At 47.0% G+C, this 14971-nt stretch overlaps 1 protein-coding gene across 1 annotated transcript; it reads left to right on the forward strand.

Moving 5' to 3' along the window:
* Nucleotides 1-1570: 1570 nt before the first annotated feature.
* Nucleotides 1571-11191, forward strand: LOC115892130. Its single transcript, XM_030912824.1, has 3 exons — nucleotides 1571-1647; nucleotides 8251-8547; nucleotides 10493-11191. Exons 2-3 carry the CDS (start codon nucleotides 8254-8256, stop codon nucleotides 10526-10528), a joined length of 330 nt encoding a protein of 109 aa, XP_030768684.1. The 5' UTR covers nucleotides 1571-1647; nucleotides 8251-8253; the 3' UTR covers nucleotides 10529-11191.
* Nucleotides 11192-14971: the final 3780 nt, after the last annotated feature.

The raw sequence follows: 14971 nt of genomic DNA on the forward strand, positions 1-14971 counted from the left end.
TTGGCATGATCTCAGCTCACTGCAAGCTCCCCCTCCAGGGTTCACGCCATTCTCCTGCCTCAGCCTCCCAAGTAGCTGGTACTACAGGCGCCCGCCACCATGCCCGGCTAATTTTTTGTATTTTTAGTAGAGACGGGGTTTCACCGTGTTAGCCAGGATGGGCTCGATCTCAAGACCTCGTGATCCGCCCGCCTCGGCTTCCCAAAATGCTGGGATTACAGGCGTGAACCACCGTGCCCAGAAATAGCTGATAGAATTTTTAAAGACCCTTGTGATGAGACGGGCGGATCACGAGGTCAGGAGATCGAGACCATCCTGGCTAACACGGTGAAACCCCGTCTCTACTAAAAAAAAAATACAAAAAACTAGCCGGGCGAGGTGGTGGGCGCCTGTAGTCCCAGCTACTCGGGAGGCTGAGGCAGGAGAATGGCGTGAACCCGGGAGGCGGAGCTTGCAGTGAGCTGAGATCTGGCCACTGCACTCCAGCCTGGGCGGCAGAGCGAGACTCCGTCTCAAAAAAAAAAAAAAAAAAAAGACCCTTGTGATGATCTGACCGTGGTAGGAATAGGGAGGGGTAACCCGAGTCAGTTTGCACATTGGAAACCTCCTCCACTAGGTCATACAGGCCTTTTGTGTGTAGATGGAATTATGTCCCACACTGTACCTGGGCACCTCCCTCGATTAAGGTGATTTGCATCATTCAGGGCCTGCCTATTATTAGGGAATCTCCTGAACATACGAATGTATAGGGACTGCATACACCTGTTGCTCAATTTCTAGCAAAATGGCTGGAGGTAGGGGATAAATAAATGGCATTCACACGGTGTAATGCCATGTTTCAAAAAGTTTTCAAAAATTGTTCAGTGGAGAAATGTGCAGGGTCAGTGGAAGAAAACAAGTGTGTAAAATTAGATTATGATTGTTTTATACTCTATACGGACAAGCCTAAATTGGAGGGCATTTTGGAAAACTCGCTTGGATACATGAAAACTGCCAAGATCATTATAAAGAAACAACAGGATCCATTCTAGATTGAAAGCAACTTGATAGAGTAGAGTGTAATGCGTGATTAGTTTGTGCTTGAATAAAAGATAAAAACTACATAAGACATTGAGACAACTGGAGAATTTAGCATACGGACTGGGGATTGGGTACAGGCTTCAATGTCGTTACTTGGGTGAGTGGAAGAACGTACCTGTTCTTAGGGGACATCTGCTTAAGGATACACAAGGTTGGGGGGGAAATATCTCCAAACGATATGCTTTTATATCTATGTGTGTACATGTGTGCGCGTAGAGAAAGAAAAAAGTACGCTGTATATTCCAAAGAACATATAAAACCATGGATGTCAATATAATTCCCTTTACCTGCGCTGCCTGCGCAGAACCGACAGGTTCTGACCATCTGCAGCTCCCACGCTCCCCTTCCGGCCCTGCAGCCCTGGGAACTCCATTTCCCAGAAGGCCTTGTATCCCGTGCATGGCCGTTTCCAGGCAGGAAAGCGAAGGGCCTTCTGGGAGATGAAGTCCTGGGCCGCTGGTGGCCACCAAGCGGAAGTGCATACCGGAAGTGCCCACGGCGGTGTGTAAGACGCGGCCGGGCGTGCGGACTATCGCGGGGCCTGGGTCTGAGGAGGCTGCCTCAGTGGTGAGTGGTGTGTGGAGGAGCGGCGAGGGTGATTGATTGTGAGGGGTGGAGAGGCGCCCTGGGCTGAGAGTGCTGGCGGTGGGAGTGAATGAGTGGGCGGGTGGGACCTGTGAGGGAAATGCGACCCCGGGTCGGCGGGGACCCAGGCGCGCGGGGTGCCTGAGGGCGCGACCTCCCGTGTCTGGCCAGGTGTCACCGCTTATGCGCCCCTGGGAGGGGAGGGTCCTGTGCTGCAGGCCGAAGGAATGAGGGTCGTGACCAACTCGGTATACCACTGGAGGCTCTATGAGCAAACCGCAAACTGTTCTCCTGAAAGCAGAATGTCGGCAAACTGACAAACTGCCTCTGCCCCCAGAAGGAATGCTGGGGGCCGTCACGCCCCACGTCCCGTGCTCCTTGAGGTTATCTACAGGAACATCTGGAACCTGTTGAACAAAGCAAGCAATCGTGGGCCTGTGTTTAATCAAATAGCTGACCGACAGTTACCCCTTTCTCCCTATTCACTCTGCCTAATAAATATGAAGGGCTGTAAAAGCTCAGGGCCCTTGTTCCCTAGAATCAAGGAGCCCCCTGACCCCTTCTTTCAAACAGATCCTTTTGTCTTTGTCTTCATTTCTGCCTTCGTCCTCCGTTTGGTCCAGAAGCAACCCTGACAAGTAGTGCCCGACCGAGGACCTGAACCAGGAAGGTCTGCCAGAGCAGAGAAAGTGAAACTGATTAGAGGAACTAGGAACCCCTGGAAGGGAGAGTCTGCAGGTGGAGAAGATAAGGTCAGTTCCCTGAGGAGTTTCTGAATCAGGGTAACATGGGGCAGAATTTGTCTATTAAGGAGCAACATTATGTGTAGCTGCTTAGTTTTACTTAATCTGGTGCTCAGGTTAGTTCTCAAACATTAAGCTTTTACAGGAGGTTATTACACATAACCCATGGTTTCTGCAGACAGGTACCCTGGCTGTGGAAAATTGAGAACGAGTAGGAGAAGGATTGAAACGAGCTTATCAGAAACCTGTTAAAGTGGATCCTTCTGTTTCTCTGCTTGGGGTTTGGTCTGTACTGTCCTCCTGCCATTGTCCTCTTCTTATTCAGCCGGACAGCAGGAGCTATGTTCTGAATCTCAAAAATGGAAAGAATCTTTTGTCTCACCAACAGTGCCCATTGAAAATGATAAACAGGGCCGGGCGCGGTGGCTCAAGCCTGTAATCCCAGCACTTTGGGAGGCCGAGACGGGTGGATCACGAGGTCAGGAGATCGAGACCATCCTGGCTAACATGGTGAAACCTCGTCTCTACTAAAAGAATACAAAAAACTAGCCGGGCGAGGTAGCGGGCGCCTGTAGTCCCAGCTACTCGGGAGGCTGAGGCAGGAGAATGGCGTGAACCCGGGAGGCGGAGCTTGCATTGAGCTGAGATCCGGCCACTGTACTCCAGCCCGGGCGACAGAGCAAGACTCCGTCTCAAAAAAAAAAAAAAAAAAAGAAAGAAAAGAAAATGATAAACAGGAGAGGGAGGATGAGAACTGGCCTGTACTGCCCCCAGTAGCAGAAATAGAGACCCCAATACAAAAAATTCTGCATGCTGCAGCCATAGTTGGCGAGCCACTAGGACCTTGTGCTTTTCCTATCACCTTAAGGCCTGATCCAAATAATCCATAGCAGTTTATTCATGAACACACTCCAGTAAAATTTAAATTATTGAAATAATTAAAAGCTAGTGTGGTTAACAATGGAATACAGAGCCCATTTACTTTAGGATTGTTAGAATCTGTATTCAGCGCTGTGTGCTTCCCACCCTTTGATAGAAAGCATTTAGCTTGCACTTGTTTGTCTGCTAGTGCATATCTGACGTGGAATTTAAATTGGCAAGAAATGTGTGCAGGGGCTGGGCGCGGTGGCTCAAGCCTGTAATCCCAGCACTTTGGGAGGCCAAGACGGGCGGATCACGAGGTCAGGAGATCGAGACCATCCTGGCTAACAAGGTGAAACCCCGTCTCTACTAAAAAATACAAAAAACTAGCCGGGTGAGGTGGCGGCGCCTGTAGTCCCAGCTACGCGGGAGGCTGAGGCAGGAGAATGGCGGGAACCCGGGAGGCGGAGCTTGCAGTGAGCTGAGATCCGACCACTGCACTCCAGCCTGGGCGACAGAGCGAGACTCCGTCTCAAAAAAAAAAAAAAAGAAAAATGTGTGCAGACCAGGCTAGACAGAATCTTGCCGCTGGACGTGGGAACATTACAGAGGAAATGTTGTTGGGTAGTGACTCTTATTTAGACCTGGTGCAACAATTGCACTTCCAGATGCTGCTTACCATCAGTGTGCCTTGGCCGCTAAGCATGCCTGGGCCACCATTCCTGAGAAAGGGGTCCCAGTACAATCTTTTCTGCATACCATGCAAAAATCACAAGAGCTCTATGCACAGTTTATTGCATGGTTACAACAGGCAGTGCAGCGTCAAATGCCTTATACTGCTGCTGTGAAAATGCTTCCTTTGACCCTAGCTTTTGAAAATGCAAATGCAGATTGTAAATGTGCATTAGCACCTGTGAGATGTGCAAAGAGCTTGGGAAATTTTCTCAAAGCCTGTCAGGATGTGGGAACTGAACTCCATCGTTCAACAATGTTAGCTCAAGCAATGGTTAATTTAGTAGTGAACAAATCTGGAAAGGGCCAAGGGTTGAGCCCTAAAGTGGGAAAATGTTATAATTGTGGAAAAACTGGACATTTCAAAAAAGAATGCCATCAGACCTCTAGGCAGAAGAGATCTTATAATGCAGTACCTGCCCCCTCCCCAAACACACACACACACACACACACACACACACCAGGATGCTGCCCTTGCCATAATAAAGGAAATCATTGGGCTAATCAATATTGCTCAAAATTTCATCAGAATGGCATGCCGCTGTCAGGAAATGAAAATGGGGCCTGGCCCAGGCCCCTCAAACAATGAGGGCATTCCCCATCCAGGCCACAACCCCGCTACAGGGGTGGGTTCCTGGAGGAACATTGACTCCCTCTCCTCTGGAACACCCGGGAGTGCAGGATTAGATCGCCCAGTCAGAGAAAGGGTCACGTTAGTTGGAGGAGACAAACCCACCAAAATTCCCACCAGCATTTGGGGACCTTTGCCAACAGGATATAAAGGATTAATTTTAGGCCAAAGCCATCTTAACTTACAGGGCATTACTGTGGTCCCCGGGATTGTTGACTCTGATTATGAAAGAGAAATTCAAGTAATTGTAATGTCACAACATCTTTGGGTTTTTAAACCTGGGGAATACATTGCTCAGCTATTGCTTATTATTATTACTCTCTGCAAATTACACCCTTCTTCACAAAAGGAGAAAACAGGAAATCAAGAATTTGGGAGTACAACTACACAGGGAATTTATCCCAACCCATAGCTTTTAATTGACCCACCTGTGCAGTGCAAATTAAAGGAAAGAAGTGCTATGGATGTGTGGACAAGGGAGCAGATGTTTCAGTAATATCCAAAAACAATTGACGCCCATCTTGGCCCCTGCAATTAACTTCTACATCCTTAGTGGGAGTAGGAACAGCTCAAAGTGTTCAACAGAGTGCTGAAATTTTACTTTGTCTCGGTCCAGATGGACAGCCATGTACTTTTCAACCTTATGTTGCAAATCTCTGGGGCTGAGATTTACTTACAGCATGGGATATGAGACTTACAAATGAAGAGGTTGATAATCCAGGATTTAAAATATTGAAGGAAATGTGATATCAGAGTGGGAAAGGCTTGGGAAAGTTCCTACAGGGAAACCCCAATCCAATATCGATAACTGGGCAAACGGATAGGACAGAGCTAGGGCATCAGAATTTCTGATGGGGTCATTGATACTTCTCCACCCACTGCCTTGCTGCTAGAGTGGCTGACTGATAAACCTGTGTGGGTGGATCAATGGCCCCTATCACAGGAGAAACTGACTCAACTCCATCAGCTGGTAAGAAAGCAGTTGGATGCAGGATATACAAAAGAATCAGTGCTTGGAATTCACCAGTATTTGTGACCCCAAAAAAGTCAGGAAAATGGCAACTGCTGCATAATTTGAGAGCTATTAATGCACAAATTAAACCAGTGGGTGCATTACAGCAAGGTCTGCCATCCCCGGCAACCATTCCAAAAGATTAGCCTCTTGTAGTAATAGATCTTAAAGACTGTTTTTTTTACTATACCATTACACAAGAAGGACAGCCTCAATTCGCCTTCTCTGTGCCTTCTGTTAATCAGAGACAGCCTGTCTCTCATGATCAATAAAAAGTTTTATTACCCCAGGGCATGCTCAACAGTCCTATGTTCTGTCAGCATTTTGTAGGAAAAGCATTGAAGGAGCCTCAGAATATGTTTCCCACCGCCTACATCATTCATTATATGGATAATATTTTTTTGGTGCTCCTACAGATCAAGTGTTATACCAGTTATTCAGAGAAATAAAATGGGCTTTAACTCAATGGAATCTCAAAATAGCTCCTGAAAAGGTGCAAACAACCTCCCCATACCAGTACTTAGGTACTACTGTTACTGAAAAAAGTATTTAGCCTTAGAAAGTAGCTCTTTGTAAGAACAAATTACAAACTCTGAATAACTTTCAACAGTTATTAGGGGATATTAATTGGCTGCACCCAATGCTAGGTATTGCTCCTTTTCAACTCATCTCTATCAAACCCTCCAAGGAGATTCTTCATTAGATTCCCCTTGGCAACTTCCTAAGGAGGCAGAAGCTGAATTACAACTTGTAGAACAGATGCTTCAGCAACGACATGCCTCCCAGCTACAACCACAAAAGACTTTGCTTTTGTTTTTTCTTCCTACCCCCCATTCTCCAGCAGGACTTTTAGGTCAATTCATAGACAAAATTATAATGGTAATAGAACGGCTTTTTTTATCCAAACAGTAAAATCTTTGCAACCTTTATCTTTCTTCAGTCACACAACTTATAACAATAGGCAGGCATAGATCAAAAATGCTTACAGGATATGATCCTGATAAAATTATTGTTACCTTGGATTCCCAACAACAGGCTGAGGCCTGGAGGTGTCGACTGCATGGCAGATCACTTTCCCTGATTTTGTAGAAATAATAGATAACCATTATCCATCAGACAAAATTTTGCAATTTTATAAAATTCACCCTTTTATTCCCCCTGTGATTACTCATCACAAACCCATTTCAGGTGGACAGACCTATTTTACCGATAGCTCTTCCAAAAGCTGCACAGCCATTTATGGACTTAAACATACTCAAATAATAAAGACCCCTAGAGTTTCAGTTCAACACTCCGAATTAATGGCAGTTACTCAAGTTTTAAAGCTCAAGCTTTATTTCCTATTGTCTGTAATTCAGCCTATGTTGTAAATGTAGCTAGTTGCATTAAAACTGCCACTATCAAGAGCACCTTAAAACCAGAACTGCTTAACCTATTTCTGAGACTCCAAAAAGCTGTTTGCTCTCATGCTGCCCCTTTTCATATTTCTCGTAACTGATCTCACACGCAATTTCCTGGGCCACTATCTCTAGGTAATGATACAGCAGATAAATTCATCAGTTCTGTATTTCAACAAGCCCAAGCTTCCCATGCTTTACTGCATCAAAACACCTCGTCCCTTACTCATTATGTGTCATCTGCCTCGCAGCCAGGTTCGAGCTGTTGTGCAAGCCTGCCCCACTTGCCAGCATATCCCTGGTGTTGCACCCGTGGAAGGATGCAACCCATGAGGCTTGGCTCCAAATGAAATCTGGCAGATGAATGCTACATATATAGAGAGAGCAGCCTTTGGCAAACTCCGCTATGTTCATGTAACTATAGACACTTACTCCCATATATTACATGCCACATGCCAAACTGGGGAAACAGCTGGTCATGTCTGATGATATTGTCTGTCATCATTCGCCCATATGGGGGTCCCTAAACAATTTAAAACTGACAGTGGACCTGCTTATGTTAGTCATGCTTTCCAAATTTTTTTACAGTTGTGAGCAATCAATCATAAAACAGGAATTCCATACAATTCCTGAGGGCAAGGCATTATTGAGCAGGCACATCAAACACTACAACGTATGTTGAAAAAACAAAAGAGAATAGGAGACCAATTACCACCTCAAACAAAATTACATTTAGCCTTGTTTACTACTATTTTTTTTTTTTTTGAGACGGAGTCTCGCTCTGTTGCCCAGGCTGGAGTGCAGTGGCACAATCTCGGCTCACTGCAGCTCTGCCTCCTGGGTTCACGCCAGCCTCCTGAGTAGCTGGGACTACAGGCGCCCGCCACCGCACCCGGCTAATTTTTTGTATTTTTAGTAGAGGCGGGGTTTCACTGTGGTCTCAATCTCCTGACCTCGTGATCCACCCGCCTTGGCCTCCCAAAGTGCTGGGATTACAGGCATGAGCCACCGTGCCCAGCCGCCTTGTTTACTTTAAATTGTTTGACTCCTGGTATGGAGGGCAAGACTCCCGCAGAACGACACTGGCAAGTGCTAGAGGAAAAGAGGCAAGTTTATCCAAAAGTGTTATGGAAATCCCCGGAAGAGGGACAATGGAAAGGTCCGGTGGATTTGCTGACGTGGGGACGAGGGTATGCTTGTGTTTTACAGGAGATGGAAAAACCGTGTGGGTGCCCTCCAGGTGTATGTGACCATGGAATGGGAGACCAGAGGGATCCATGGTATTCAACCATGGGCCTGTTCCCTCCAGTACGAGCCATGAGCCAGCGGAATCTGAATGCGAAGACAGAACAAGGGCCGACCGGAGTCACAGTGACATCCAACCCCATAACATGGGGACAGATCAAGAAAACCACACAGGAAGCTGAGAAACTGCTGGAGCGCCAGGGTCAGGCAAAAACCCCTGACTCCATGTTCTTGGCCATGCTAGCTGTAGTGTCCTGTGCGGTATGTTTCCCCTGTGTAGAGGCAAAAACATATTGGGCATATGTTCCTAACCTACCAGCAGTGCGATTGGTACTCTGGAGTGACACTCCTCCTGAAATATATCATGATCAGGGAGCGTGGGCACCAGGACCCCTAACTCCCCCTGACACAGAACAATAGCCTCAATTACACCGCCCCATTGGAAGGACTCCCTTTATGTATCACCATGGATATGTCACTCAACTGCAGCTGTCTTGCAGTCCAATCTTAGGCATGGTTAAGTCACCACGGAAAAATTATGTATTCATTAGGCCTCAGCTCCATTAATGTTACTGGTGTGTTCACCAATCACTCCCGGCCCCATCACTCAAATTGTATTGATTATACGGAATGGGCTCCCTTTGATATTTCTCACCCCCCTCCTTGGACCCAGTGTCTTGGCCCCTTGGCCAGACAACTCTGTGTGAATGGGAAACATTGACTGGGGTCCCCGTGGCCATTTAGATGGGAGAGATGAAAATCAGATCTCTTGGCACAAACGTCACTGGCACTGGTGGCGGACTTTCAACACCTCTTCGCCACATCACACTGGGATTCAGTCCCCCAGTTGGCTGCACAACTTGCTTGGCACGGGACAGGCTTTAGCCCGGCCTTACCTTAGTGGCGTCATCTAGGAAAAAGAGGCCCAATTCAGGAATCAATATGGAAAGCAACACTCCCATTTATGAATAACAGCATCTGGGTCAGAACATTATCCAATAATAGTAATATTACTCAACACAGTTTTAGTATCACCTTTGTAAAAAATATTACCAATTTACGGTTTGTGGGGTTTTTTTGTTTTTGTTGTGGTTGTTTGAGATGGAATCTCACTGTGTCACCCAGGCTGGAGTGCAGTGGCACGATCTCGGGTCACTGCAGCCTCTGCCTCCCGGGTTCAAGCAGTTCTCTGCCTCAGCCTCCCGAGCAGCTGGGATTATAGGCGCCCACCACCACACCAGGCTATTTTTTGTTTTTTGTATTTTTAGTAGAAATGGGATTTCACCATCTTGGCCAGGCTGCTCTTGAACTCCTGACCTGGTGATCCACCTGCCTTGGCCTCCCAAAGTGCTGGGATTACAGGCGTGAGCCACCACGCCTGGCTGGTTTGTGTTTTTAATCCCTATGTTTTTCTAGCATCTAAGAAGGAGCAACTCCAAGTAAACATCACCTAACTGACTTGTGACTCTTGTCAACTGTATCACTGCCTCAATCATAGCACAATACAAACACACAACATCCCCACTCTGATAATTCTGGGTCATATTCCTGGGTTATGGATCCCTGTCAATTTGTCCAAACCTTGGGCTGCCACCCCTGCTTTACATTTTGTAAAACTCCTTACCCAGCTCACTCATTGTGCACATAAAGCCTTAAACATAGTAATTTTTACTGTAATCTGTCACACTAATAACCTCGGTTGTAGTGTCCTCAGTAGCACTACATAGTTCTATTCAAACAGCCCATTATGTAGAAAATTGGACACGTACAGCCAACCAGGCATGGATGCTTCAAAATAAAATTAATACCGAATTACAAACAAAGGTAGCAGTGTTAAAGACTACTGTTCTGTGGCTGGGAAAGCCGGTACAAAGTTTGCAATTGCAGCAGCAATTGTACTGTCATTTCAATCATATTCATATTTGTGTGATCAATTTGGAATAGAACCAAAGTGAATATCCATGGAACCTTGAAAAGCTCATTTGCAGGGAGCTTTTACATCCAATATTACTTTTGATACCAGTAACTTACAGAGTAAAATTCTTAACTTGAATAAGCAAACTCAAAAATAACAGCCCTCTTTCAGAAGCTTAAACAGAATTCCAGCAGGACTTAGAAAGCCTCAACCCCTGGACCTACTTAAATATAACCTTAATGTCTCTTTTAGAAGAATAATGCTGTTATGTCTCTGTTTTTTTGCTCATAGTCTATGGGATCGGGTGAACCACCAACCAGCAATTGAAAGCTGCACAGCCTGCAATTACCTTTATTCAATTAATGCAAAAACAAAAAGGGGGAGATGTTAGAGGCCGAAGGAATGAGGGTCGTGACCAACTCAATATACCACTGGAGGCTCTATGAGCGAACAGCAAACTGTTCTCATGAAAGCAAGATGCTGGCAAACTGACAAACTGTGTCTGCCACCAGAAGGAATGCTGGGGGCAGTCATGTCCCAGGTCCCATGCTCCTTGAGGTTATCTACAGGAACATCTAGAACCTGTTGAACAAAGAAAGCAATCGTGGGCCTGTGTTAAATAGCTGACTGACAGTTACCCCTTCCTCCCTATTCACTCTACCTAATAAATATGAAGGGCTATAAAAGCTCAGGGCTCTTGTTCCCTAGAATCAAGGAGCCCCCTGACCCCTTCTTTCAAACAGATCCTTTTGTCTTTGTCTCGTTTCTGCATTTGTCCTCCTTCATTCGGTCCAGAAGCAACTGTGACAGTCCTGCATGTGTTGATGCCACCTGTCTGTGCAGATGTGACCTCAGGTGTGTGAGTATCCCTTATACCTGTTATCATCACTGCCTATTTGCTCTTCCTCCAGCCTCTGGCAACCACTAATCCACGTTATGTGTCTAGATTTGCCTCTTCTGGATACTTCATATAAATGAAGTTATACGATATGTGGTTTCCTGTGTCTGGCATTTTACCACTGAACATGTTTTCAGAGTTCATCCATGTTGTAGCATGTATCAGTTTTTCATTCTTCTTTATGGCTGAATAATACTCCATTGTAGGCCAGGTGCAGTGGCTCATGCCTGTAATCCCAGCACTTTAGGAGGCCGAGGTGGGTGGATTATGAGGTCAGGAGATCGAGACCATCCTGGCTAACACAGTGAAACCCCGTCTCTACTAAAGAATACAAAAAATTAGCCAGGCGTAGTGGTGAGCGCTTACAGTCCCAGCTACTCGGGAGGCTGAGGCAGGAGAATGGCGTGAACACAGGAGGCAGAGGCTGCAGTGAGCTGAGATTGTGCCGCTGCACTCCAGCCTGGGCGACAGAGCAAGACTCCGTCTCAAAAAAAAAAAAAAAAAAATACTCTATTGTACGGATATACCACAGTTTGTTTACTCATTAGTTCATAGACATTGGGGTTGTTGCCAACTCTTCTGATACTATCAATGCTACTGCTGTGAACATTCACGTACAGGTGTTTGTGTGGATGTATATTTTTAATTTGGGAAGGGGAGGCCATGGATGGGACCTAGGCTTGTGAAGAGCCTGGCCTGGGTATATCTCTCTGTCCCAGGAGCACCTGTGTGTATGGCCGTGACCACACCCTCTCCTTGCTGCCTGTGCTCATTAGCCGTGCTTCATTTCCAGAATCCCAGGCCTGGGCCCCTGAAGTCAAAGCCAGGAGCCTAGAGCCGCACTGGTGTGTAGGATCAAAGAGAAGGTGGCAGTGGCCCTGGAAACAAACCTGTCTCTGCAAGAGTCACTAGCAACCTGGGACCTCTGCCCAGGAGGACTGAGACCTCAGGTGTCCCCTACCCTGTAGCTGCTGAGGCCAAGCAATGTGGAGACAGAGCAGCGGGTGAGGTGATGGAGCCTGAGGTGCCAGGTGAGGTAGATGGTGGGGTGGCAGTCACAGTGGTATAGGGGGCAGGTACAGGGCTAGATATTTTCAGAAACCAGATATCCCTCTAAAACACACCCTGCTTCTACTTCCTTCATTCCACTGCCCTGCCTTCCTCAGCCTGCTCTAGGCCACTACCTCCTCACAGTTCTCCTGCCTCCCATTGCTCCCTTCATCACTCTCCACTCAGCATTGGGTAGAGAGGGTCTTTTACCCCTGACTGGTGAGGCCACCCCTCACTTTAAACCCTCCATCACTGCCCAGGGCATCAGAGTATGGTTGGCAAACTCTTCTGTAAAACACAAGCAGCAGGCTGGGTGCAGTGGCTCATGCCTGTAATCCCAGCACTTTGGGAGGCCGAGGCAGGTGGATCACCTGAGGTCAGGAGTATGAGACCAGCCTGGCCAACATGGTGAAACCCTGTCTCTACTAAAAACACAAAACAGGCCGGGCGTGGTGGCTCAAGCCTGTAATCCCAGCACTTTGGGAGGCCGAGACGGGCGGATCACGAGGTCAGGAGATCGAGACCATCCTGGCTAACACGGTGAAACCCCGTCTCTACTAAAAATACAAAATACTAGCCGGGCGAGGTGGCGGGCCCCTGTAGTCCCAGCTACTCGGGAGGCTGAGGCAGGAGAATGGCGTCAACCTGGGAGGCGGAGCTTGCAGTGAGCTGAGATCCGGCCACTGCACTCCAGCCAGGGCGACAGAGCAAGACTCCGTCTCAAAAAAAAAAAAAAAAAAAAAAAAAAAACCACACACACACAAAACATTAGCTGGGCATGGTGGTGCATGCCTGTAATCCCAGCTACTCAGGAGGCTGAGGCAGGTGAATCGCTTGATCCCAGGAGGTAGAGATTGTGGTGAGCCGAGATTGCACCATTGCACCATTGCACGCCAGCCTGGGCAACAAGAGCGAAACTCTCTCAAAAACCAAACAAACAAGCAAAAAACCAAGCAGCAAATGTTGTCAGCTTTATAGGCTCAGAGGGAAAACCAAGGATGTTACAGAGGTACCTATCTAACGAGAAAAACACATGTCCATACATTTTATTAATAAAATTCAAAACTTCATTAAATGTAATTCATTCCTTAAATTAATGAGCAAAAAGCTTTTCACAAGAGGTTTCATTTTATAGATAGGAAACAGACCCCAAGGGATGTGAGCAGCCCAGAATTACAGCAGAGAGTCGTGAAGATTTGATCCTAGATCTGACAGACTCTACCATCATACTTGCCATTCTCAGCTTAGGAATAAGATGGGGAGGAAGGTGTAGGTACTGGGCAAATCAGGGCCCAAAGAGTCTGTTCAGTACTCTTGCCTCTGTGGGAAGGAACAAAAGGCCCCACATCTGCCCTTCCTTCCTGGGAGTCTCTGTTAGGACCTGAATTCAGTACAGCTGGAATGATCAATTTTTCTCTCTTTAGAGCACTCACCCACTTGACATCTCACTTTGTTCTCACATAGTCCTCATATAGGTATCCTGTGGCTGCTGTCCTTGAAACCTGATAGCATGGAGCTGAGGCCTCAGACTATAACAGGGCACATAATTTTGCATGAAGTTCAAGAAGAGGCTGGGCTGGGCATGGTGGCTCATGCCTGTAATCCTAGCACTTTGGGGGGCCGAAGAGGGTAGATCACCTGAGCTCAGGAATTCGAGACTAGCCTGGCCAACATGGCGAAACCCTGTCTTTACTAAAAACACAAAAATTATCCCGGCATGGTGGCAGGTGCCTATAATCCCAGCTACTTGGGAGGCTGAGGCAGGAGAAGCGCTTGAATCCAGGTGGCAGAGCTTCTAATGAGCTGAGATTGCACCATTCCACCCCAGCCTGGACGACAGAGGGAAACTCCGTCTCAAAATAAATAAATAAAAATAAAATAAATTAAAAAAAAAATTAGGCTGGGACACCTTTTCCGGAAGGGCTACTTACAGGGGAGCTGTCTAAGGTGCTGAAATGTCCTAGCCCTGCGCCGTCCAATATGGTAGTTATGATTAAATTCAAATAAAATTACAAGTTCCATTTCCCAGTCAGACCAGCTATGTTTCTAGTACTCAGGAGCTACATGGGGCTGACGGTGCCATATTAAACAGCACAACTCCAGAACTTTTCCATCCTCACAGAACATTCTAGAGTTTAATTTGAATGCTAGTTACACAGGGCTGTGCATTTACCAAATTCACTGAGCACTTGTATTTCTGTAAAACATGTATATGTAATTTTGAAAGCACAAAGTTTCACATCTCCACCTGCCAGTCACTTTACCAAACAACCTTTGGTTTAACTTCTCTGTGCCCCAGTTTCCCAACCTGTAAAAGAGAGTAATGATAATACCTCCCCTTTGATTGGTTGAGAGTACCACCAAAGGTGTTTGCTGGCTGGCCTGACCTGCAGGAGGTGCTCAAGAAAGGGGAGCTGCTGCTGTCATTTGGTGGAAGTGGGTCCCCTTATTTGGCTACCAGGGCCTGAACACTGCCACATTCCAACACATCGTCCCCATGTTAAGGAACTCAGCATCACATAGCAAGTCCTTGAGAAGCCCAAAGTCGGAGGCAGTGTGGGGGCAGCAGAACAGGTGGCTGTGGCTGCCTATGAAGACCCAGCCTAAGTCCAGAGGAGGTACCCAGAAGAGGTGGGGTGTCTGTGTGGACGGCTTTCTGTTATAGAGCCAGGCGTCTGAGGCACAGCTCTTAAGCATCAAATCAGGAATCCTCTTTCTGTGGAACCCCAAGGCCAGTGAACCCCTTGCCCTTCCTGGGAGTCAGGAGCGGAAGGAGGGTGTGCAAGTGGCATGGCTCCCTCACACTCACACAGGCACCCTCA

Source organism: Rhinopithecus roxellana, chromosome 12, assembly GCF_007565055.1.
Source record: "Rhinopithecus roxellana isolate Shanxi Qingling chromosome 12, ASM756505v1, whole genome shotgun sequence".
Taxonomy (NCBI): domain Eukaryota; kingdom Metazoa; phylum Chordata; class Mammalia; order Primates; family Cercopithecidae; genus Rhinopithecus; species Rhinopithecus roxellana.

Excerpts from the sequence above, each read along its gene's own strand:
- LOC115892130 (XM_030912824.1), top strand. The coding sequence starts at position 8,254 with ATGGAAAAACCGTGTGGGTGCCCTCCAGGTGTATGTGACCATGGAATG. Across the intron at positions 8,548-10,492 it reads TAGCTGTAGTGTCCTGTGCG|TCTATGGGATCGGGTGAACC; the intron begins GTATGTTTCCCC and ends TTTTGCTCATAG.